The sequence below is a fragment of the Dermacentor silvarum genome, chromosome 4, assembly GCF_013339745.2.
Source record: "Dermacentor silvarum isolate Dsil-2018 chromosome 4, BIME_Dsil_1.4, whole genome shotgun sequence".
NCBI lineage: Eukaryota > Metazoa > Arthropoda > Arachnida > Ixodida > Ixodidae > Dermacentor > Dermacentor silvarum.
In genome coordinates, this window is record NC_051157.2 from 183461901 (window position 1) to 183488262 (window position 26362).

General features: G+C 47.5%; 1 protein-coding gene across 2 annotated transcripts in view; it reads left to right on the forward strand.

Annotated features, from left to right (window-relative positions):
• The first annotated feature begins 386 nt into the window (after positions 1-386).
• Positions 387-26362, forward strand: part of LOC119450833 (uncharacterized) — a 36885-nt gene continuing 10909 nt past the window's right edge. The window contains exons 1-3 of one of the 2 annotated variants that reach the window (XM_037714326.2): positions 387-556; positions 8240-8411; positions 12825-13046. In XM_037714326.2, coding sequence (XP_037570254.1) covers positions 8250-8411; positions 12825-13046 — 384 coding nt within the window. In that variant the 5' untranslated portion in view covers positions 387-556; positions 8240-8249. The remainder of the gene's footprint in view (positions 557-8239; positions 8412-12824; positions 13047-26362) is intronic. The other variant, XM_037714327.2, reaches the window with a different exon arrangement.

Genomic DNA, 26362 nt, shown 5'->3' on the forward strand with positions numbered 1-26362 from the left:
CGTAAACAAACGCAGCCAGCCCGTGGCGGCGGGACGGCCCACGTGATGCCATTAGGCCAATACCGACGCGGCGTCCGCCTCGGACAGGACGTGCGAGGAGCAGGCGGCATTCTTCAAAGCGTGTCGCTACTTTAGGCACCCTAAGCTGATCTAAGGTCCCTGTATTTTACCATACAGGGAACATACAGGGATCTTAAGCTGTGGCGCCGCACACCGACTGCGCCGCCAAACAGAGAGGGGAAAAAAAAAGAAGAAAATGGTGATACGTCATCGAAGCGAGGCCCCGCCCCTGCACGGATTTGTTGTGAAACCGGTCGCACCCAAACGGAAGTGGCGTAGTCGACGAGTATCGCGGTGGGAACATGAGAGCCGGTAGACAACAGTAGCCGAAATAAATCAAGACAAGACTGGCGTACTGCCGTCAGTGGAGCAAGAGACAAGTCGAAGCAGACGCAGGAATGTTTCGCGTATTTTTCGAACCAGTTATTTCATGTTCCCGGCCTATCCGTGAATTTCGGCAGGCTCTAATACAGCGGGCCTGAGTTCTCTTCGCTGGGTGAGTAAACACTTCATCCTCTGCAGCACAGCTTTCTAGTTTCTTGTGAAAGTCGGGGCATATTTTGTCCTTTCTCGCATTTGGGGATTGTTACAACCTGCAGTGGTAACAGTGTACAGGGCCTCGAATGTGGGGCAGAGATGCGTGTGTCAATCATTCAGCTGGTTGCTGCATGTGCTTACTGTAACAGCACGCGGTAGAGACGCGGCGGAATGTTTCGAAGCCAGCACGTTTGCCGAGTTACCCTGCTTATGATGCCGCTTACAACTACGTCGACTGTAGTCGTTAATGGCGTACGAGCGTGTTGCCTTTGTCACGCGTTGTGCAGCACGTTCCAACACTGCTCCGTCGCAGTTTATTTTGTTCTTCCCTCCGCCTAATCCGAAAAGTGCGATCTACCTGCGTGACGAGCACAGCTTTGTTCCTGGAGACAAGCTTCTCAATAGTTAGTGACGTATGACGAAGTCAAGAGTGCTGCAACAGGTGACCCCATAGGTAACATGTATCCTTAATGCTAGCGAATTGTGTCCTGCAGGTCTCCTTCGCCTTCCTTATCCTTTGTATCTATGAATCCTGCCGGGAAACTTCTCCCACAGCTGGGGAGATTTCTTGTTCATAGAGTGGGATACACGTGTCTGTCAAGCGGTCAATTGGACGGATTGGTTTTTTGTATGTAATTTTTATTCATTACTATCTTTGTTCACATATTTCCTCGTTTAATCTTATGTGTAGTTTTATATATCTCCTTTTCTTCCCTCCATTTGACACATATTTCCAGCTTGTTCTTTCATTATGTTTACTTGTGTACAATGTAATCTTCTGTATTTCTTATTTAAATTTGTTTCTCACTTATCTGTTCTTTGTGTTCTTACCACTTTAGCTCCCCATTCTTATCTTGAGGCTCCAAAGGGACCTTATAGAGGATAGTGTACTGATTTGATAACAAATGCATTGTGCAAGGCTAGTCTATCATAGCTGACCAAGCGTTAGAATGAAAGGAAATCTGTACACATATTTTATATTTTAATGGGGTTTTTGTACAAAAATGAGAAGTTTGGGTTGTTCAGAAGCCTCTTTTCATTCATTTTAAATGTGTTTCAAGCCAGGTGTCACTTTGTAAGTGAGGGCTTTTTCCTCCACTTTTATTTTTGACTTCATTTTTACACTCTTGCATATTATCAAAACATATTTGGGGTGGAGGAGAGACAGGGCATGCCTATAAGTGGGGGGGGTGCCTATAAGGAAACCAAATAAGACTAAGTTTCACTGGAAGATGGATACTTGAAGTGCTAAACAGTAATCAAACAAAGGATGTCACTCGAGCCAATGTTTCAACAAGGGAACCGGTCCTTACAAGGGCAGTTGCCCCAAATAGTCCACTTGTTGAAAAATTGACTGCAGTGGCTTCCCTTATTTGATCAGTCTTAGTTACCTGTAAGGCAATCAACATGATTCCAAGGAATTCCACTGAATGATGTAGGAATGTAAGAAACTCCAAGGAAGGATTATTAATAAAATCTTCAGTTTATCAAGCCAAAGGGTGTGGCCACACTCTTTGCCAAGAAATAATTAGGCGGCTTTTCGAGAATGTCCTTTCATTCTCATTTTGTCTTGTGTTCACGCATTAATTAGTCTTGGGTAACATTTTACCCAGGTGGTTGGAAAATAGTCTTACTAGAATCAGGATCAGAATTACCTTTATTGGGCTCACAGCTGAAAACAATATACAAGCAAATATATTCAAAAGGAGGGCTGAGAGCACTAGGCTGTAGGGCTATCATTGCTCAAGGCACTGGAACCTTAGTTGCAAGCACTTTCCAGGTACACAACATAATGATCAGTAATGTCATACAAAGAAATGTTGGTAGGAAAAATGTAGTCACAGGGGACGGTTGCCATGTAGCGATGCCAGCATGGCAGCTGATATGGTGAAGGTGATGCGATGGGCCAGCAAGTAGATCCTTTGTTGTCCTTTCCGGCATCTCACTACTTTTCATACTTTAACGAAGCAGTTCTGCAAATTTCCAGTTTATGTGCAGTGGCAGCATTTAAATTGCAAATAGTTCTTTGATATGGGCATTTGGGACATTAATTTAATAATCCTTATTTACCATTAATTAACGTAATCTCATTAGCAGCAGGCCTTCCAGTTGGACAATTATTGTTGCCACAGAGTGGTGCTACATAATTTGCTCGTACAATTTCTGGCATCTGCAGATGACCTTCTTGATGTTTGTAGGCTGTGTGTTTTGGCGGCAGGTGTACAAATCTTGCACAACAGGTCATCCCTGCAGAGGTTCTGCCATTTTGTACAAACGAGTGCAGTGTGGGAAGCACGTAGTTGCGGTCTTGTTGAGCAAACCTAATTGAACCACACACAGTTGAAAGTCTGCACATTTGCACTAGCCGCGTTTAGGGACACGGCTGCGGCAAGATCATAGCAAAGTGTCAGATATGGCAGCCACTGCTGATGCAATGCCATTTGAATTCAGTGCTGTAGAGTCTTGTGGACTAACCCCCGTATTCTTAAACACGCCTTCACTCAACGCTTCTCCTCGACTCAGCCAAGTCGAGGCGACAAGCGTTCCTTCACTCGAGGCGCCGTTGCGTTTCATGAACACTACTTCACTTTTCCTCCGCCAAGGAACGCCTTGAAAATGCTCCCTTGACTCGAGTGAAGTGCACCGACCGAGAAAAGCGTCTGATATCGAGGCTATTCTTAAATGCGCTTAGCAAAAGCCCAATTATTTAAGACAGATATGTGTTTCCGTTAATTTGGCTTTGTTATCAAATGACAACACGGCGCAATGCACAAATTTAGCTCGGCAGCGCTGCCACTGTTAGCGTTCGACTGATAGATCAAGCGGGAGCTGTGTTTGAGGTCTGGCAACGATCGCACCCCAGCAGCTGAGCATGGCGCATGGCTGAGAAATAAGAAAATTTGCGCCCGCATTTGTCTGCTGCTCATTGTTTCCTTGTGCTTAATTTGCGGTTCACGCTGCAGTTGTTAATCGTGGTTATTATGGATGATTTTGTCCGTGTGTGTACTGTGATCGAGCCGGATTGACTTCGAAGGAGGCAACGCATGGAACGGTTGATGGGCAGCTTTGTTTAACTTCAAGACCATGTGCTGCTGAAAGCTTTCTGAAAGCAACAGGACAAAAAATAAGGGTGAGTGAGCAGTTTCTGTATGGAAGCACATTACGCTGTTGCGGTTCTCGTGAAGTTGCCGCCGCGCTATCAATAAAACGTGGCCGATGTATCCAAGCATGACTGGCACCAGTTGCTCATGCTGCGGGCATTAGCACCCGAAGCAGACTATTCGAGGCAGCATAAGATTGCGCGAGACGTTCCCTTTTTTTTTGCATTGGAGCTTGTGGGAGATTCGGCGTGACAATCTGTTATCGGTTCAGTTGTTTAAACATAAATGCACAAAGCACCGCTCCACGACTGTGTCCGATGATCATTCCACTATCGCGTAGGAAATATTTCAGTAGAGAAGAAGCAGTTGTAGTATGCATGTGGCAGAATGCATATCGTTGTGTGCGTAGCTCCGGTAGTTTTATGGAAACAAACGTTTTTCAGTCCTGTACTTTATTTTAGAAGCCGTGGTGGTTAGTCGGTTTGTTCAAATTGCAGAACATATCGTCAGTGAACCAGCACTGGTGCCTGCATTTCCAGTGCTGCTTCACTTCACATATAAGCTCCGCAATCTTTTATTCTTCCGAAAATTCACTTCTCAGTAGTTCATTACCAGCATTAGTGTTTGTTCGTCTTACCTTTTTCAATGTGCTATGTCGTAGCATCTCCTGCACGTCCCATAAACTGTGCTTTCAAGTTCACGCAGCGCCCGCATTTTTTTTAGTTGTGCTCTATCTTTTCGTTTCAGTTGCTTACCTGCACTGAACTTGGCGTGCGAACGCCCTATGTACATATCATTTTTGGTATTCTGCTGCAGGATGTGGGCCTTGGAAAGACCAGCTGATGGAAAAAATCAACGTCTGTGTTGCACGGTAAGACAATGCAACTGACGTGAAAGCATCGATAGATACGGTGTCTGCCTATGGAAATGCACCATCTCGCTTCCCTGAAAGAACTTAGGTGCTGCGGAAGTACTTGACTGAACAGCCCGGTAGTTAGTCTGTGCTTATTTTTCATACTTATCATTAATAATATAGATGTTATGTCTGGCCACATTGACAAAATGGCGTGCATTGACATGCACGCCGTGTTATTTAAAACAGCAAACATGAAACAGCTATGCAGTAATGAAATCAAACTCATATTTCGTTCCTCTTCAACAGTCATATATTCTTGTTTTGAAGAGCATAGTCATGATTATGATGCGCGAAGTCATGAGTTGCCCATAAAGTGTTACAGCTGAGACGTGAGCTTTCTTACTGCCCACAATTTGTAATGCAGCACTTTAGTATTTAGTGGAATGTTGAAGCTACTTTTGCATGAGCAAGTGTGCATCCAGAAATAAGCCATAATTTTAATGGTTGTTCTCAGCTTTGCGGAACTCATGGTAGTAATGCGCTCTATACTGTATTTTTCAGCAACGCCATTGTGACAGTCTGCATCACCATTTGGCCTGTTGTGGGATCCCACAAGACACGCTCTGTTCCTCGGTCAATTACTGAACTTCTGCAAGCCCCATGGAAGCCAACTGTGATCCGCATCGACTGGAACAAATTCATTGTTCCGGCCTTCATAATTAATGTTTAAGCTGAAGTTAGAAACGGAGCTGACACAGCGTATATTCTGTAAGAATTTACCACTGCATACTGTCGGTTGGCCACACCCGACGGTATGCTACTGTCTAGAACACTGCTAGTCTACTGTCTAGAACACGGATGGCGTTTTATTCTAGAATAGCTTTGTCAGTAGTGCTACTGCTTGTGTTTGTAGGATCCGAGTCCACGCTCTTTTTCCAATCCCATCAGAACACAAAAAGACGAGGATAATTTTAATTTATTGTTTCAGAGATTGACCCTTGGACTGACGAGAAATTATTCAGTGATACAGACTGCTTTAATAAATATGGCTTAAGAAACCTGGAAGAAAAATACAGACTTAAGCTGCAAAGTGCCTATGAAGGCAGATTTATGAAAAATGCCTTTTGTGGTGATGTTTGAGCTGTTAGGATGTCAGAAAGGAGATAGATGTTTTAGCCAAAATAGTGCGACAACGACTACAGTGCAGCAGTACACATTAACTGGAGCTCCACTCTTCTCCCCCTGCACACCAACGCAAGCGCAGCACCCTTGAAAAGGCAGTTGCTCTGCATGGTTGCGTTGGCAGCCTGGTTCCTGCATAAGAGAAGGGGTTGGTTATAAACATACAATGATGTTAACCCACATAAAAACTAGCTTAGGTACAGTATTCGTTTTCATCAGTTTACTTTTTGCAGTAAATGCATTCATTAAAGATTTTCATTGTGTTCAGGAAGCCGATTTTTTTACATTGATAAGTTCGGACTGTTTTCATTCATATTTGCAAAGATACAGTTTTAGGCTGGTTTGGCGTTTGCACAGCCAGACCGACATACACCAATCTAACACTTACACAATGCACTCACTAATAGCTGCAATGTGCACAACAAATATATGTGAAATATATCTGCTACCACTTGCTAGCGTTTTCTGTATTAGGAGCTGGGCCAACTGCTACAGCTTTTTTTATTACAATAAAGATAATGTGATGTACAAAAACTATCCTCTCTTGTATTGTTATTCAATGTTTTGTATTGGAATAAAATATTGCATTCCCTCTGTATACGTGCCAGGTATAATTATGAAAACCATTTCATGGTTGCTCACTTCCTCGTTGGGCTTGGATGTTCATAAGCATAAGCTAATTAAACTAAATATTTTGAAGCAAGGCTCACGTAATTATTGCTAACGACTGTAAATAACAGCTACTGTCGCACGTCCCACGCAAAAAAACAGTATACTTTTTTTTTGGTTTCCCTATAGCAACTAAATGCATGAAATTATAGAGAAACAGAAAAGTGAACGCACCTGGTCGTTTTTAGAGAAGCTCGCCTTGCTGTGGTACGCTACGCCGTCCTTGGAATAGCGTAGTAAGTGATGCACCCGAGTACAAACCGCTCAGGCGGAGCGAATTCCGGCGCTCGCGCAGCCAGACCAGCATCCAGCAATCGAGCACACAGGCAATACACCCACTAACGGCAGGAATCTTCGCAGTTGTCTTCTTTTCATAGGTTCGAAGTGCGCCGCAGTTATGTATCGTGCAGCGTTTCAAATGGTGCGGCTTTGTATGATCCCGCGCGAGAAACACGGCACTGGCGCTGATATAGTCGTTTCGGAGCACTCGCACGAAGAATACACGTATGCAGGTCATCAACTGGCTCATGCACGGAATAAGACGACAGGTCACTGCACTAGCTGGCAGTTTTCTTGACAGGACGGCCGTTCTGTCTCGGTGCCACAGTAGAATTACTCCGTTGCCGAAGCGCTCCAGAGGGTTGCACCAGTCCGTAAAACGATGCCCTGGAAGATGCGCAGCATCGTTAACGAAAGAAAAGCTGCGGAGGCAACTGGCGTCCAACTGAAAAAGCCGACGAGGCGAGCGACAGATCACGACGCAGCCATGTCTGCGCACTAACTTCACTCAAGGAGCGATTCAAGGTAGCTGCGGGGCTACCTTGAGATTCTCGAGTAAAACGCTCGAGCTTTCCTTCACTCAAGGCGCGTTTCGAGTGGAGGGCGATTTGTGAAATGAAAAGCCGCCCTCAAGGCGCGTTTCGAGTGGAGGGTCGAGTCGAGGTGCGTTTGTGAATACGGGGGTAAATGTTGTAGTCAATAAAAGGCTGTTTGAGAATGATGTCGATGATAGACATTAAGTATAAAAAATTTCCATTTTGTGAAGGTACTGTAGACGCTAGAGGTTTCATCTTATTTGTGATTGTTAGAATCGGGGTCTTGCTACATACAGATTATAAAATCTGATGCACTTTAAGTTTGGATGCACACTGTGTTATGGAACTATAAGCACTGGTTGCGTATTTGATTTGGGGGTTTGTTAGAATGGGGCAAATAGTATTGCTAAATGGGCACGTGTTTCGATGTTGTTTTATGCCACTTGCTTTAATTCAGCCTTGTGGATAATTCAGTCAATTTTGTTGGTCCTATCGTGACCGAATTAAATGTATGCCAACTGTACTAGTAAATGGGTCTGCAAACAGTGCCAAAAACACATTTGTACTTGGAATTTGTACAGCTCCCTTTTTGACGGTGAGTCAGTCAACACAAGATTCATTCATACATGTTTTGAGCATTCTTCACCACGTTAAAAAAAAAATGCAGTGTACCCGCCGTGGTGGCTTAGTGGCGTTGCGCTGCTAAGCATTAGGTCGCGGGATCAAATCCCGTCCTTGGTGGCCCCATTTCAATGAGGGTGAAATGCAAAAATTAATGGGTGCACGTTAAGGAACCCCCAGGTAGTCACATTTATTCCAGAATCCCCCCACTACGTCCTGCCTCATAATCCTATCGTGGTTTTGGCACCTAATACCGCAGAATTTAATTTTGGTAAAAAACGCTATCCAAATTGCCTTAAGCATGTTTCCTGTGATTTGGATAATCACCGACTTCAGATGCAGTCTTGCTAACATGTGGGAAATGTTAGCTCCTGAGCTCTCGTGCTTCTTTTGATCAGCAGCAGCGGCATGGCGGTCTCCAGTGAGTGGAACACCATCCCGGCATATGCAGCCCATCTCTCCCCACTCCACCCGAAGCTGCCCGGACGGGAAGACCTCATCAAAGAGCTGCGGTCGCTTCGCTCCCCGTTCACTTGCACTCGCATACAGCTGCCCCTGCACTGCAATGTGGTAAGAAGTCCCGCAACTCGGCTGTATGGGCAGCTTTAGTCACCACTGGTGATGAGTTGCAAAATTAATCAGGTACTGGGCATCTCGCGTAACTTTAGTTGCGGTTGTGAATGTCTGGTCTGCGACACTTGGATGAAACCGATCCAATATTGTTGGCAGTTCTCTTAGGAATTTGCAGTACCTTTACAATACTGCCGGACACAGCTTGTGCGCAGCTAGCCACAATGAGGGTTGGTCGTGACACCATGCGGCAGCTGGTGTCACGATCAATCCATGGTGTGCATTGCTTTGATTGCATTGATGCATTCATTGTACAAGAGAACTAATCCATCCAGGGTGATATTTTTTTCAGAAATGCATCCCCTTAGGGTAACTTTTTTCTTAAATTGCAGAATGAAATTTTTTCTCTGTGGCTAAATTCAAGTATAAAAAAAAAGTTTTTAGGTGGCATTGAAGTGCCCAGATATTTCTGATGTGTGCTGTATTGTTGTACTGTGTGCAGTATGTTGTATGGGTAAACTGGCATGATTTTTTTACTCGTCTGATAGCATGCACACAACTTATTTTTCTGTCTATACGGGTTTGACATAACTAGGGCCGTGCATTTTGAAATGCCCCATTTCATTTTGCATTCTTATCGTGTGTCGCGCTGAGGGGTGATCGCAGCAATAATGGAGATGCAACGGCTACTGAGCCATGTCTGAACTAGTGAGAAAGCGTCGCAAGTACAGAAAATGAAGTGGAAAAGACTATGGGCAAGAGACGTGCGGCTATAGCAAAAACAAGGTATGCCATGTGAGCTCCTGCATGCAAACGTTCTGGCAGAACCCATCTCGTGGTGAATGTTGGTGTTAATGCAATAAGCATTGAAGTAGTGACATTGAAGTAGCATTGAAATGTTGCTGCTGTAGAGTCACGTTACGTATGGCCCATGGTTCCTCTCTCGTGCCTCTGTTTGGACGTGATGCGCCATTTAGTGGCACTGCTGCGAAGTCCGTGCACTACATACCAGGTGTTTCAGCGAACACTTTAAACAAATTTTATAGGTTGCCTATTCTAGTTCATGCCCTGGTCTACTTGAAGAGGCGGACATTACTTGCAGAAAAAATTGAAATGCATCATCAACTAATCAACAAAAATTAATGAATCAGCTTTTTCACTAATTACTTTAGGGCCCAAATTGCCTTCCAGTTACTCTCTCAACAGAACATGGTTTTATGCATTGAAGCACAAAAACAACTGGAACGCCAATGCATTTCTCCGCAAAGTTCTGGAATTAATATCTCCAAACTAGTGTCATCCTGAGAATTCGTTCCAAGTGGATCCGCCTTGCGAACTCCACGGCTATAATTTGTAAATTGCAATTTGGGCCGTATGTTAATTAGTTAAAAAAAACTAAGTGGTGAATTTTTGCTGATTAGTTGATGATGCATTTCAATTTCTTGTGCAAGTAATGTCCTCCTCTTCGAGTAAACCAGCTCATGAACTAGAATTGTGCTATCTGCCACAAACAACCTTTAAAAATTTTTTAAAGTGTTCGCTGAAACACCCTGTATATTTGGAGAGGTTGTCTGAATATATATGACGTGCATGCAATCCCTCCCTCCATCAGGTAAATCTTTAATGATTTTGCAGGGGCATATTGCAGTGTTTGATATATCGAATGTGGTAAAGAACTGGAGTCCGATATATGTGTAGCAGTGGAATGCTGTTATATGGGATTTCCAAGGGGATGTTGCAACAGTTCGTTATAGGCAATAACTCAGTATAACAGAACTTGATATATCTGTCATTGACTGTATTCTAAAAGGATTTGTTCCAACAATGGTGCGTAGTCAAGGCAAGTTAGTGCAGTCGCGAGTTATTGTCTCTCTGCATTGCACATTATGTTTTCGAGGGTCGCCTTGCGACCACAGTCATCACACCCAGCAATGTCAGCCATTCAACTATGGAAGGCAAGAAAGGCTACGCCTAGCCATAGCGAACAAGGCAGGGTAGCTCTGCATCGGTACACAGCACACGGGCGTCGGTCTTGATGTCACAGTCAGATGCAACTAGAATAATTTGCGTTCTGGCACGAGATATCACGTGGCTCTATGTGGAACATGCAATGTTTCGAAAACAACAGACTGCACTTTCTGTTCAACCTTCGCATGCCACCAGAGTAGGAGAAGGAATACCAAGACGAAGGGGCATGTGATCTGGATTAGCAATCAGTCTGATGTTGTCACAGGGTAGCCACATGAGAATGTTAATAGCCAAGCAGGGCTACTTTTTTCTGTCCTTGAAATTTTCACTTTGACAATGGGGCTGTTTCTGGGCTACATCTTCATTGGGCCTCCATAAGTACGGTGGTGCCATCTAGTTTAGGTGCCTGCAAACACATTCTTTTACACACCGCAAATTGTACATAAAAATTTCATAAACAGCTGCTCAATCTTGCTGAAAAATACCGTATTTATTCGAATATAAGGCGGTCACGATTATAAGGCGAGGGGGGAGTTGAAGGACCACAAAAAAGGAAAAAAGTGTGCACACTAATATAAGGCGAGAGATCCCGCCAGAGGGCCTCCTTCTCTTTTCTCCAATGACGCACGTTGTTTTCTGGGACGCCGTGCTTTCGACCTGCAGCGCAGTTGCCCAAAGCTTCGGCATCGGTTATCACGTTTCTCTTGAATGCCGCATCGTAATGACAACGACGACTTGCCATGATCACTAGTCGCAACGGAAAGGTTCCCGTAGGTAATCCAGTCAAATGCCACGCCGAACGAAGGTAGCGTACACTCTTAACAAAAGTCACGGGAGGCTGCCGCTACACCAGCGAGGGAACACAAAAGACAAGCGCGTGCAAACGCACATGGAAAAGTGGCCGAATAGCTGGCTGCGGTTTTGAACTCGGCTTGTGGATTAAAACATACTGGATTTTCGCTGGCTGTTTTTGACTTTTTATGACTTCCCGCGACGCGCCGTTGCTGATCTCGGAGCCCGCGACATTCTCGGCCGCTGCCTTTGCGAAGGCAACTGCCGTCAGATCGTTTTCTTTTTATTGCGATAGCAATTATATGGACACTCAAAAGCAGATTTCTGCCGTCGCCGTGAGGTTCCGTATGACGTCAATGGAGATGAAATCGTCGCCGCGCGCCGCCGAACGCTGTATGTGCGAGTGAAAGAGCGCTAGGGACGCGCGCTTTCACGGGGAGTGAACGCACGGCGGAGAAGAAACGCGCTTTCTGCGCTGTGCTCCCTTAAGGGCTGCAGAAGTAGGCGTCTCTTTCCTCCTCTACAATCACCATATATGTAGAGTAAACGTACCTTCTTCCGACGCGCGAAAGGGTGTGGGGCAGGGGGGGGGGGGGAGGGGCAGGGAAGGGAGGCGACGTTTAGCTGCGGCACCAAGTGCCTATTTATATCAGAGGCTCCAGCAACAGTCACCAACGTCGCACGCATTTTGAGCGAACGCGGGCAAAACGCCGGCGGCGTCGACAACAGTTCTGCGTGTTGCCGGTGCTGCTGCATGTCCAAGTTTATACAGCTGATAAAGCTGCCATCATTACTCCGTATAGCTCTCTTCAAATTTGCTATCGCAATTGATGCTTCGCCTTTCAGGTGAAACTTCGACAACTTTTTTTCCCCCGTTCTCACTGACGATGACCCATTTGATTGCAGCACAAACATGTAATAGCGTTATAATGTTAAATATTCAGAATTATTTACATTTTCATGCAAAGGAAATATTAGTGTGCCTTTACCGACTGTGAAGCAATGATTGATGTTTACCTCGAATATAAGGCGGGGGTAGACTTTGAGGCCGCGGTTTTCGGAAAAAAACCTCGCCTTATATTCGAATAAATACGGTATATGGAATGAACCTTATACCTTGTCCACACGTACATGCTACGTATAAATGCATGATCTTGCATCATATTTGGAATATTTTTAGCATTACAATAATGAGTCGTAGCAACATAGTGGTGGTGCCTTGTGGTTGCCACATCAGAGATGCATTGACTCGCTCCATTTCTGTGGTCGCTGTAGCAGCCACAAGTGAGCACAGCAAGAACAAACATGCGCAGCATTCTTATTTCTTTATTAGCAATGCCATCATACCTAGCCTTATTGCTACCTGAAGACGGAAAACTTCCTCTGTGTCATGTCATGATAATGTCTATGACACAAGGGGTACAGCATTTGGTGCCAAATTTAATATCAAATTAGAACATCTTATGTTTATCAGTCTTCATACTTGCTAAATGTTATCCTTTTAGATGCAAGAAGCCTGTAGCCAATAGCGCTATAGTGTCCAGCTTCACGTCTTTGTCTTTCACACTTACTGTTTTAGTGTTTAGTAGAGCGGCTGCAACTTGCAAAATATGTGTCAGTATTTGTTTAATTGACCGCCGTTGTCCATTGCAGTGCAAAGCTGTGCCGGCCTCAACTTGCCCCGTCGTGTCGGAGCTGATGCCCATGATTAACGAATGGCTGTGGTCCCTGGCCGTCGAGATCCATGAAGTTGAGCCGGGCCGCCTCGCACTCACTGCCCTCGAGAATGACAACATGCCCCGAGGCGCCAGCTGGACGGCCAACCACGCTGCCATCTTGTTGCACTGCCTTCTCACCAGGCACCGATGCTTTCAGGTGTGCCAAGGGAGGGGGGGTAGCTCTCACACCTTTACTGTTTCTTTAATCGCTAAGTTCTCTGCATCATAAGCCACCAATGGGTCACACTGGCTATTCCTCCTGCTGTGTGAAAGCAATAGTACTGGCACTGTCGCCTGAGCATGCCTTAAGCCCCTTCTTGCTTCCTGCGGAGGGCTCCTGAGATTTATGGTGGATGTGCCTTGAACGTGCTAGCTTTGTATGTCTTTCTTCCGAAGCATTTCGTGTTTGCTCCAGCAGCCCGCATTCATTTAACTTTGTAGCGCTAGGACATGTTCGCCCTGGAACCAAATGGGCCATGTCAGCAAAAAGAACAAAAAAAAGAAAAGCGCGATCTGATGGCACTTGAAACTACAGAGCAGCAGCCGAGAACGTTGTGGGCTCCGAGATCACCAACAGCACATCGCGTCAAAAAAAAAGCCAGAAGCACCAAAAATCTAGTACGTTCCAATCCACAAGCCAGGTTCAAAGTCTGACTGTTCTGATGGAGTCGCCATCCCATGACGCACTTGTCACTTCTGTTTACCTCCGGGCATGCCTGCAGGCTTCAGGTGTCCTTTGTTTGGTGTGGCATTTGGCTCGACTGGATTGCCTATGAGGACTTTTCCATGTTGACAAGTCACCGTGTCAAGTCGTTGTCACTATGATGCAGCATTAAAAAAAGTGGTGATAATTGAAGCTGGAGCTTTGGGCAAGTGTGCAGTAGGCCAGAAATATGGCATCCCCAAAAGCCATGTGCGTTGTTAGAGGAAAGAGAAGGAGGCCCTCTTGCGAAAAGCTTTCCGGGGACCACGGAAGGGTGTTTCCCAAAGTGGAGGCAAGCCTGAGTGAATTTGTCGAAGAAACCAGGAGTTGTGGTTTGGCTGTGACAGTGGAAATGTTGCAGATCAAGGCACGAGAGTTTGCAGTGGATCGTGGCATCTCTGGATCACAATTCAAGGTCAGCTGAGGCTGGGCACAGAAGTTCATGAAGAGAGCCAGGTTCTCCCTTAGAAGGCAGACTTCTGTTATGCATAAACTACTGGCTGACTACGAACAAAAGTTTGTCTTCTCAACGTTACGTCATCAGATTGCAAAAAGTACGCACCTTCCTCCTCGGCCATATCGGGAATATGGACAAAACCCCAATATTTTACGACATGCCGTCTGCGCAGACGATACACATGAAAAGTGATCGTGAAGTGAACATACGTACTGCAGGGTGCAAAAAAATGTGGTTGATCCCTCTTATATAGGAATCGGTATAGAACACGAAAGTGAAACGTGTCTTCACAGAAGTAGTGTAATGTTTATTGCACATTGATATATAATGTCTATTGGTGTTTTGTGGCTAAAGCGCCCTTAGGCGTTGATGCACCCACGCTGACGCCTGGTGGCACGTCTCCTCCATCACGACTACCAACGTCGATGACCATGAGCAACCGTCGTGCATATGGAAGCTGCACTACGCTGCACACGCTAGCACAACGCGAAAGACGAAGCACGTAACTGACACACTAATACAACGCGCAAGACAAAGCACGTAACTGAATCGTCACCGAGTCAAATCAGCGCGTACAGCGCGTCGTAATTGCAGCCTCCGTGATCAACTTCAGAAACATTTTCAGAGCTAATTGCGGAGGCCACGCTCCGCTGTGCTGAGTACGGTGAACGCCACCTAGGTGGCGTTGGTAGTGCTTCTTGATGCCAGCGTCCCTTCGAATGCTGGCATCGAAGCGTCGTAGTGCTGAGACCACCGAAGCGTTCACTGTCGGTGCGCGTTAGTGTCATAATGCAGTACTTCTCTTTTCTGCTCGTAGGCGGCGGCACCGCCCCGAGCAAGAGCGCGGGTACACGGAGGAGTGTTAGATATATAAGGCGCGTCTGTGTAGCTCTCTGCAAATGCGTTTGTGGCGCAATGGGTTAAACGCTCGGCGATCTATCGTCGCGGACCGAGAGGTCGTGGGTTCGATTTCCAAATTTTGCATGTTTGTGGAACTTTTTCTTCTGGTTTCTTTCTTTGTATTATGTTCTATGACGTATTTCCGTGACGGAAATACGTCAGTGAAGTCTTGGTGGACCCCGGCATAAAACACTTTTGTGTTAAAAAGCTCGGATCACCATCATGTTGGCATGCACCGCCAGTGGGCTCAAGCTGTGCCGTACATAGTGCTAAAAAGAAAAACGATGCTCAAAAATTAATTCCTCAAAGTTGTGCACATTCACTGTCAAGAAGAAGGCTGGATGACTGAGGCACTCGTCATCGACTGGGTTAACATTTGAGGTGCTCTGCACATTTATTTTGTACACGTCAGCGTGCACGCTATTGGCACCTATCTACAAATGGGAGAAATGCGCAGGGTGGTAAGTTACGGCCTCCGAGATATACCGTGTACAGTGGAACCTCGATGATACGAATCTCACGGGGTCACGAAAAATATTCGTATCATGGAAACACAATTAAAGCTCGCTAAATTAAAGAGTCAGAGGTGAACTCACTCAGGCACATGCACGTAAAAAGCATTTACAGTATATATCACTTATAACGTAAGAACTGGCTACTATGCTGCCTTTTCCGACTCCTGTTTACCCTCCAATAAAACTCCATGTAAACGCATACCGCTTACACTGCAGCCACGTGAGACGAAATACCGGTTATATTGCGGCTTCCGTGGTAAAATCTCGCCAACAAGGGCGGTAGCGAGCACGCTTCTCAACGAGGTGCGCCCACCGATGGGAGAGGAGATCAACGAGGGCGATGCGGAGGAGGAGCATGAGACGTCGAGCATAAGTCCAAGGGCGATCGTCGCTGCGCGCCGTATGTGCCAGTAAAAGCGCGCGGGGGATGCGCGCCTTCACGGAGAGCGAACGCACAGCGGAGAGAAAACGCGAATTCCGTGGCACGAGAGGCCGCGGGGGTAAGGGAGGGAGGGGGGCGTGGCGACGCTGTGCTACGTCACCAAATGCGTATCTTGCAACCGAGCGCAAGGGTAACTGGCGACGCAATCTCCCACGTGAAAGGAGCAAAGCGGGAAGGTAGCGTGGGAGGGATTAAGGGGGGGGGGGCTTTAACTCTGCCAACAAATGCACTCTTCTACTTTGCGCCTGTGCCGGCTGTCGGCGTTGGTGTTGTCGCGCGCACCGTATCTTGAAAGCGATCTCCACACGGCTCTGACCTTTGTATGCGCCGTGCTTACGCCGCTCAGTTTCCGTTGAAGCGATAGACCGCACGAGCCTTCGCTTGCTGCGGCGGCTGCGCGTGGGGAAGAGCGGACGCCGCAGCGAGCGAAGAGACAAAAGGAAAAGCACAAAAGCGCCGCCGCTTCAAACTCTTCGCGCCCAGTCGCGGCTTCCGCGCTGTTCGGCGCCGCGTCCGCGCCTCCGCACCAAAAGAGAAAGGGAAAACACGCGTGACTGCTCGCTGTTCTCTTTCGCGGCCGTCGGTGGGGCGGCGTTTATTCGTATCAACTGACGCGGGTCAAAAATCGATTCGTAACAACCGTTCTCTAGCACATTGCAAAGTAATAGGGCTTGGCCGGGACCTGAGAAAAATTCGTATCATCCGGAAATTCGTATTAGCCGTGATCGTATCATCGAGATTCCACTGTATACAGTGTAGACCGCTTATAACGTAAGTCGCCGGAGTCGCAAATATCCGCACTATAAGCGGTACCGCACTATAACCAAAGCAACAATTTTCAAGGCCTGCACATATGCAAAACATGTGCCCCGAGCCGCCATGTGTATGCGACAGTTGAGGAATGCGGCTAGAACGTTTGCATTCAATTTACAGTCGAATATCGTTAATTCGAACCAAATCACGCGGCGGCGCCTCCGACCGGCATTGCGCCAGCACCACCATAGAGTAAAAGCTTAGGAGAGACCCCTCAATGTCGCGTGCGAACAAAAAATAAAAAACGGCGGAAATTTCACCCTCTCTCGAATGGCAAGGTCGCCGATTCTGCGTTGTGCCGGAACATGCGTGTACGTGCCGACGTCTCAGCCAGGCTACCGTAGTAACGAGTAGAAAATGGCAGTGAACCCTTCTTTCTCCTTTATGCTTCCTCTACTTTCTAGTCACGTGTTGACCTTGAATGCTGCGGCTACGACGCAGAGGGAAGCAGTGGCGCTGTCCCAGGCCGGCCAACGAAACTGCCCACACCAGCAAACGGCTGCTTCCTGATAACGGCAGAAAACGAAACTTCGGGGAGCTGGCGCCGGGCCATCTGGAGTGGCGGCGGGCGCGCACGGTGACAGTCGAAAGTGAGGGAGCTACGAGCGAGGGCGAGGGGAGACACCGAAGCGGTGGAGTTGCCAAGGCGAAATCCGCTTCCCTGCCGCCCTCCTCCCTCCCATTCCACAGTCTCCGCATGCGCCCTTCGCCGTGCCGTGCCTGCGCCACCCGCTCCCTGAAGTTCGTTTACTGCCGTTATTGTGAAGCGAGCGTTGGCTGTTTCGTGGCCCTCGCTCGCTATGCGCGCCGTGACATTTCACGACTCGCACTCAAGATTCTGGTTTCAGCCTCACTGGCTGTTCGTTCGCACCACGTGCCCTTCTCCTCCACTTCATCTCTCTTTCTTCCTCGAGCACTCCTTGGGGCGCCCGTTTGAGGGGAGTGTTCGCCGTCTCCGCTGACTCCCAGGCAGCCACACTGTAACCGGTATTTCGTTTCCCGCAACTGCACTATAAGCGATACATGTATACATGGAGTGCTATGGGAAAATTAACGGGAGTCTGAAAAGACTGCACTATATCCGGTCCTGCACTATAAGCGTTTACGTTAAAAGTGGTCTATACTGTACTTGCGTAATGAACGCACTTTTTTTCCCAGAAATCCAAAGCAAAGTTGGGGGGTGCATTTATTACGCAGGGTAAATTTTATGGGAACTTTTTCGAGACAGCATAAATTGAAAAGTAAGATGGCAATGATTTGAAAAATGCATTAGATAACTTATTTTTGCAGTAAAAATGCAACTACAATTAAACCTGGATATAACGAAATTGACAAATTCCCGAAAAACTTCGTTATTAAGAGGATTTCGTTATATGCAGGTTCGGCACAAAAATTTGAAGAAGAAACGCTTACCGTATTTACTCGATTCTTACGCGCCCTCGATTGTAACATGCACCTGTTTTCTGTGACCAAAAGAGAGGAAAAATAATTATTTACACACACAGTACCGTGCACCTCATGCTTTCATACAGAAATACAACTATCGCTCAAGATTTACTCCCAATACACTAAAGCTGCGATGAACAAAAAGTCCCGTGGACGAGTGTCGTTTCGCACAAGCGCGAGGCGTCGGAAACGAAGAGCGAGCGACACGATGGCGTCGTATAGTGTCACCTAGTGTCAGGTTAGTGAAGTGAAGTGCAGAGACTTGCGCTGTAACCAAAAAGTGGTGCTGCCAGCGTGTTGAAAAAAAAAAGTTTTTTTGTCCTTTGGCAGCATCAACTGGAAAAGGAGAGAGTGCCGGCTTGGGCGGGCTAGGCCAGCTGCAGCAAGCGGCAGGACCAGGTTTGAATGAAAGGAGGGGGAAAGGTCACGCCCGTGGCGGCAAGATCGCCGGGTCGAGGCATGCAGGCCCGCCTCGCACCCGCACGCACGCACACGTGCGCTCGCTTCGCATTCCGTCGCGACGGAGAAGGTGCTTCCGGTTGCTGCTCGCGCAAAAATGACAAAATTTTGGGTGAAATCTCGAGGTTGTCGGAGGGGAAAATTCGTTATATCAAGGGGGTATCCCGCTGCCACTTCGTTACGCAGAGGTCTCAAATACATGTGCTTCTATGGAGTAATGGCGGGGAATAGAAAAACTTCGTTATATCCAGGAATTCGTTATATGGAGGTTCGTTATAAGCATGTTTAACTGTATACTATTTGCAAACCGTAACAGCGTTGTTGTTGCACTTCACTCCGCATTGGAAACGCCAGACCTGTCGTTCTGCTCGCTGGCCGCTTCATTCACATCGTGGATCCACAACAGCTTGTCCTTGCAGCTGCTTTCGGCCTTCTGCCGTTATCGCAAGTATCACGTTGAAGCGTTGCTTTTCGGCACCTGTTGGTGCCGAAACAACTATGCTGCGTGCGTCTCTTTCCTAGACTGTCCGGCTCATTGGCATGTCAAAGTTTATCTGATCAGCATTTCCGTTTTGTGAGCAGATAAAATCACTGTCCCGCAGCAGGCGTATAACTCGACTTAGGGCCCATCGCACACAGCAACACCAATGACGGGCACAAAAGCAAGCAACAGACACTCGAATTGGACACTATGCCGACCAAGGGCCGGCTGCCCCTTCTTCACTTGGACTCTCCCGTGCACTGCGCTCCCGCGCCTGGCTACGCATTGCGTGCATGCTCTCTGCTCTTACATCAGAGTAAAGTCCGTAAACTCCGTAAAGTAACTGTGGCAGAGAGCCAGTTACATTATTTTTTCTCTAAAGCCTGCGAAGTGCCTTTGTGCCGATACTTTTGGCAATATTGCGGGGAGAACAGGCTGAGCATTATCACGGTCGCTCTTTCTGTCAGGCCCCAAGCTACCGTGATAACACGTAGCGTGTTCTTACTGCATGCTTACCGCCGGTGTTCTCTCGTCAAGGCTTTGCTGTCAGCTTTTCAGTCAGCAAACCCACCCACCGCCTGCCGGTGTGCCGCTAGCGTGGATGTGTAGCCGACAGAAGTTAGCTGCAGAATTTTGTTCTTCGTGATCTCGCTATTTCTCACGTGGCATCATTATTATGTATTTCCAACACAGCAATGGGCATTGAGATCAAGTGCGCTTGCTTTAAACATATGTGCTAGAGTAAAGGATTCTAGTCTCTCCGGAAAACTACAGCACGGCCGTTCGATCGTGGGACTGCACAGTAGCAAAGTTAGGGGTGCGTTCATTATGCGATAAAAAAAAATTCAGATTTTTCGCGACCAATCCGAGGGTGTGTTCATTACATGAGTGCGTTCATTACGTGAGTAAATACGGTAAGTGCAAAACCTTTGGTGCTCTGCCCGTTTTCGAAGGCTGGGTGACTACAAGCTGCTGGCGGATTTATTACACAGTTCGTGCGTTTCTGTTACACACTGTGATGTGCTTTTTGACACTTGGGCGTGGTTAATGGAGGTTCCTTGGATCGAGCGCACCTCGTGTTCGCAGTCTTAGCCGCTTGACAAGCACGAAACCAGGGAAAATTTATCAGTGGCTTGTGGAACCCCTGGGTTCCGCGGAACTCGCTTTGAGAACCCGTGATATATGGTATTGTTAGAAGCGGGCTGCACCTTATTAGGAGCAGTAGACTTTTGTTTCTTACAGAGTTAGTTATTTTCCCGCTTGGCAGCAATTTTTGAACGGGCTCCATTGAAAGCAAAAACTGTTGAAAGCAAAAACTGCCGCCTCCGGAAGCAGCATGTGCGTTCCGAAACATTGCAGATACAGTTAAACCTGCTTATAACGAACCTCCATATAACGAATTCCTGGATATAACATAGTTTTTCTATTCCCCGCCATTACTCCATAGAAGCACATGTATTTGAGACCTCTATGTAACGAAGTGGCAGCGGGAGACCCTCTTGATATAACGAATTTTCCCCTCCGACAACCTAGAGATTTCGCCCAAAATTTTGTCATTTTTGCACGAGCAGCAACTGGAAGCACCTTCTCCGCCGCGACGGAATGCGAAGCGAGCGCATGTGTGCGTGCGCGTGCGAGGCGGGCCTGCATCCCTCGACCCGGCGATCTTGCCGCCGCGGGCGTGACCTTTCCCCCTCCTTTCATTCAAACCTGATCCTGGCGCTTGCTGCAGCTGGCCTAGCCCGCCAAGCCGGCGCTCTCTCCTTTTCTAGTTGATGTTGCCGACGCGCTGGTACACGCTGGGACACATCACACTCGATGAGCGCGGACACGCGCTGTCAAACGCTGGCGGCGTGTGGAAGCGCGCTGGAGAAGCGAGCGAAGTGACCTTCATGCTGTTGTCTATCACTTCAATGCAAACTGAGCACCGAGAGCAGCACAGCACGCACAAAGCTACGAGCCGCCGACACACCTACACTGCTAGACTCTGCCCCAACGCAGATCGCTTTTAAGATACGGACCGCGCGCCGCCAGTACGCAGTTGATGCCAGAGTACAGTACAACGCCGCCCCGCTATCCCTCCCCTCTCGCTCCCTGCTTTTCTTGCGCGCGCGAGATTTAGACGCGGTCGTCGGCTCCCCTCGCAAGTTTTCACTCGCACATACAGCACACGGCGCGCGGCGACTGCGTTACCGCCCTTGGACTTTATACGGAATATCTACGAGCCAAAACCAGTTTTAGGGCCACAACGCGTCATAGACACCATCTTTATATAGCAAATAAGGATCTCAAGGGCCATACTTTTGCGGCGGAAACCCAAAATACGTCATAGTTGTCGCCCCCGGCACTTTGGGCGGCCAATGCCATCGTTAAGCCACCAAGCCAAGCCACATGAAAAGTCAAAATGGCCGCTCGTGCTGGCTTGGGGTGGCAGTTCGCGACGTATGATGCGGGAACGGTCCCACAGTTGCAACGCAACAGCGGGGTTACCAATGCATTGGGTTCTATGGGAGCTGTGCCGGGACCGGCCGAAAACGACGTAACAGCTGGGAAAATGCAGCCCCTGGGAACGTAACAAAGGGGTTCTACTGTGACAATATACGACGCTACGACACCATCGTGACGCTCGCTCTTCGTTTCCGATGCCTCGCGCTTGTGCGAAACGACACGCGTCCACGCATCCAGTACCTGGTGTGACATTCCAAGGATGCGTGCTTCGACGAAAACGGAAAACGGGTGCACGTTACAATTAAGGGCGCATTAGAATCGCGTAAATAGATTAAGCGTTTCTTTTTCGAATTTTCGTGCCGAACCTGCATGTAACGAAATCCTCTTTATAACAAAGTTTTTCGGGATTTTTTTGTCAATTTCGTTATATACAGGTTTAACTGTATTGCGATTCCACTGCCTCTGCGGCTGGTTTTTATTGATGGCTCAAGCAACAGAGAGTCGGAGAATGTGGCCTACGGCGATATTCAACCTGGCGAAATACGACGATATTCAACCCGGAACTTGAGGATGCACAGCTAGCTTGTGCTTCTCCACCAACTGAAGCCATTCAGCACTTGCTGTGTGTTCCACATTGAGGAACTGCTTTGCTGCATGGCACACTCAACTGTAGGGCTTCCAGTTAAATTTTTGTAGCGTAAGTAGTTTTCAAGGAGAGATTTTGATTTCTTTGCAGATAGTGGCTAATGATAGCGAAACATTTTCTATACAGTAGAACCCCACTGTTGATTACGCGAGTGTGTTGATTATGCGAGTAAATACGGTAGTTTCCACTAGTGCTGCATCTGAGATCTCTCCCGGAGATACAGCACCATTATCAGCTTAAAAGAAGTCACCTAGTTTGATATCGCCGGGCACTCCACCATTCGTGCGCAGTGCATCCCATGCTTTGGCGACAACAGGTGAGTTCAAAGGTACCTCTTCATCTTTGCAGACTCCAGCTTGGGTGACCTTGGATATCTTGGCCTTCATAGAGCAGTTAGCGACTGTCTGTCTCTGCTTTAACTTCTTGCCATGATGCAGCAAGCATCTCGATCGCTTGGTAGATGTTGATCTTTGTCTGCCGTTCGAAACGGCTATCCAGCAGAATCTTGTTTATCAAGCGACGGCGATAGCAGCACTTAAAGCTGTGGGTTACCCCTTTATCCAAGCGTTGAATCAGTGATGTGCAATTTGCAGGAACATACTGCAGCTCGATGGTCGAGCTGACGGCCTTCGACGTGGTGTGTGGGGCAATTGTGAAGTAGCAGGCAGATTTGGCGCCCTTGTCACTTTCCATCTTCATTGAACAGCTTCACCAGTCGGTGAAGATTTCTCTTGGCATCTATGCTTTTGAATTGGTCACATATTTTACTGGCATTCGCTTTGTTCCTTTGAAACATCTTGGCCGGGCATTTCTCCCAATAACAAATGGGATTCTCTTATCACTACCGTCACTGTTGGCGCAAAGCAAAACTGTCACGTGGAGTTTGCTTTGTTTTCCGCTGCGACAATGTTTGAGCGCCGACAACGTTTGAGCGCCATCGTGCGATTTGGCAGTATCCGATAGAACAAAGCTGTCTCATTGGCGTTGTACAAGTCCGCCGCCTCATAGCGGCCAATAATGTCAGGCAGCTTCTCGGCCACCCACGAAGCAGAGGCATTGCCGTCTGTGGAGGCAGAATCGCTGCTTAATAACTCTACCGACGACACTTCCGGCTCTTGAAACCTTGTAACGAGCAGTTATTTGCCTTGAAGTCGTCGTGGCCAAGGATGCATGCAAAATCCTTAGCTTTCTGCTGCAGGATCGCGCCACTTATGGGCACGTTTCGTGCCCGTGCATCCAGAAACCACGTAAAAACTGCCTTGTTCACATCAGCGTACGTAGACTTCTTCATCGTTTTTTTCTTGCAAATTTTGCCCGACTCCACTGCATTGCAGACACTATCTCTTGAACGCAAAATTGTCAATAGGGAGCTGGTTGCGATGTTGAGCCGAGCAGCGACACCTTTCTTCTCGCCCATAGAAACCGCATCCACATTTGGAAGCTTGTCTTTAAGAGACAAAACTTTGTGCTTCCTCATCACGGAACTCATGTTCACAGCGAACCGACACCGTCAACAGTAAGAGTACGCCCATAGCCACGCCGAGACGAGAGTAAACCTAACACAGACGAGTACCAAACCGACCAGGCATAGTAGTGACTCCTGACGTCACAATTACATAAGCAAAAGCTGCAGAGCATGGCCTTTGAGATGGTTCACCGGCCTGGCCCCACGACGCAACAATGGCACACCGGCTGACAATCTCGAAGGTCATGTGAGAAGGTTGCTCCGCTTACCGCAAAGCGGTGCTAGCTGTTCTAGCAGTTCTCGTATCTTCATTGTGGGACGCAGTTGCTTGCTGCCTCTCGCAGCCTGCCTGTTATTTTTTTTTCTTAAATTACAAAGCTTACGCATTGTGCATATGAATTTTGAGTAAAGTTACAGCTCAAATTAATAAATAATTAGTGTTGCAAATTCGTTATATCAAGGTCAATCATCGCAATGCATTCATTACATGGAGGTCACAAATACATGGGCTTCTATGGGGATGGCATTGGGGATTGAGAAAAATTCATAAAATCCAGGAAATTGTTACATAATGGTTTTAACTGGATTTAGTGTGAACTGAAAAAGGCACAGTTAGGCACAACCGCAAATTTTCAGTAAAAACGCAAGGATCAGGTGAACGGGATGCCCTCCTATATTATCAGCAGGTGAAACAACACGAGGATAGACAGACATCAACTTCCGGAAAGCCATCCAACTAAGGGCAACACCCTGAAGCACAGCAAGCCAGCGTGTTCTGATAACTAACATGTTTTTGGCTGTGTTGTGAACGCACCAGATAGATACGCCCAGTTCTTCAGTGTGCAAAGCTTCCGGTAGTGGAGCGTACAAGCTATGTTGGAACGGTCGCAGCCATATGACAACTCTGTTCTCTTTTTGAAGAAAGGGAGATGTGCTGTCAGCTCTCAATTCGCACTGACTGTGTTCCATGAACTGCCGGCCTCGGCTTGCTCTGGAAATAAACGTTCCGCCTCCCGCTTGCCTCTCTCCTTCCTCCCTTGCTGTGCTATATACGAAACTGAGAATAAACAGTGTGGGGCTCTCCTCTGGTCGCTCACTGCTGGTGCACATCTCATCCCCGTCTCACTGCTTGCCAGCAGTCCCAGCTGCCCGGAACAGTGCACCTTGGTTCTGCAGTAGACAGTCGCCAACCGATTTTCTGGACTTCGAAAATTCAGACTTGTTGTGCATAGAGCTAATGCATTTTCGCGACCAATTTTTTGGACGAATTTAGGCTCCTAAATTCGATTTTCTGGACTAAATTGCTTGTTCTGAGCCACGCTACCTGTTTTTGAAAGCCGCCATGTTGGATTTTCCGCAGGCTTGCCCAGGCTTGGCTTTTAGTGGCCCGCTGTATAGCCTCTTAGATTGGGAGACGCAGTGCGCCATCGTGTCCCAGAGGCAATATCCGCTCTTCCTTAGCTGCCAAGACTCGCAGGGGACAGCACTTTTTTCTTTTATTCGGTCAGCACTATCATCATAATCACTTCGCGAAATTAGTTTTTATTATTATTAAAGTTTGCTTGCTATTTTGCACGTGGTGTGCGCGCCTTGGAGACATGTGTGACTTCGCATTTGTGTGATCGGCGCCACCTCCTGTGCCTGCACGAGAGCCAAGTGGTGCGAAGCGTAGCCTCTGCGATCAGCTCCGGCTGCGCGCCGTTGCTGAGTCGTTACAGAGTTAGCAAGATCACACTTCTCCATTGCGCTACGCGCCAAATGGGAATGAATGAATTAAATCAACTTTAGTCAAAGTTCTGCCGAATGGGAAGGCCGGAGCGAATGACGCGCTGTCGGAGCTGATCGTGGAGGCCACGTGCGAAGTAACGGGGCTTGTTTCTTCGATCTCAATCGGAGATCGCCAACGCAGTGACGCTCTTGTCGACTGTATGCGGAGACATCAGTCTTGCGCAAATCCAAGCAAATCTGATCACCTCCAAGCATAGCATGAGGCAGGGCATTATTAAATAATTTTTTGTGCCACTCTAAGCCTAATAAATTTTCTTTTTTATGGTGAACAAGTTTGTCGGACTGTTCGATTGTCGGACTATTTTTCGGTTTCTGCGAAGTCTGGAAAATCGGTCAGTGACTGGTACACTAGACGTTGTGAAGTGCCATCCAGGGAGCGTTCGGCTGCAGGAATACTTAGAAAGGGTGCAGTAATAGCTGAGTTGGAAGCAAGTGAAATGTTAAGAAGCCGGGGTGCCAGGGGGAGGCTGCCCTCCTTGAAGCAGAGGCTTTCTCTCGTAGCTTCAGCCAGCACCCACTGGTGTTGTTCCTCATAGAGTTGCCTTCAATAATTACTAGAGGGAACTCTAGCGCTGCGATCGTTCAAGTGGCATGGGAATGGTGGTTAGAACATGGATTTGCCTCATCTTCGTACTTCTGGCTTCAAACGTTCTTCTTGCGGCAATATTTACTGCACTTTATCTGCCTTTATCATCATAAATTTTGAAGCAATCCTATATTTCTAAATGCAGGGCCTACCTCGAGGACTTCATATAGACGCTTGAGGGCATGCACGTCCCGCGTGTGGTGGATTAGAAGTCTTCCAGAGACTCTAAGTGTGCTTTGCTCCAAAAGCAACGAAGCCAAGTGGACCACCGCCACGCTCCGCTCAATTGGTTCAACCAGAGCTATAGGGTACTGCCGTTGTGGC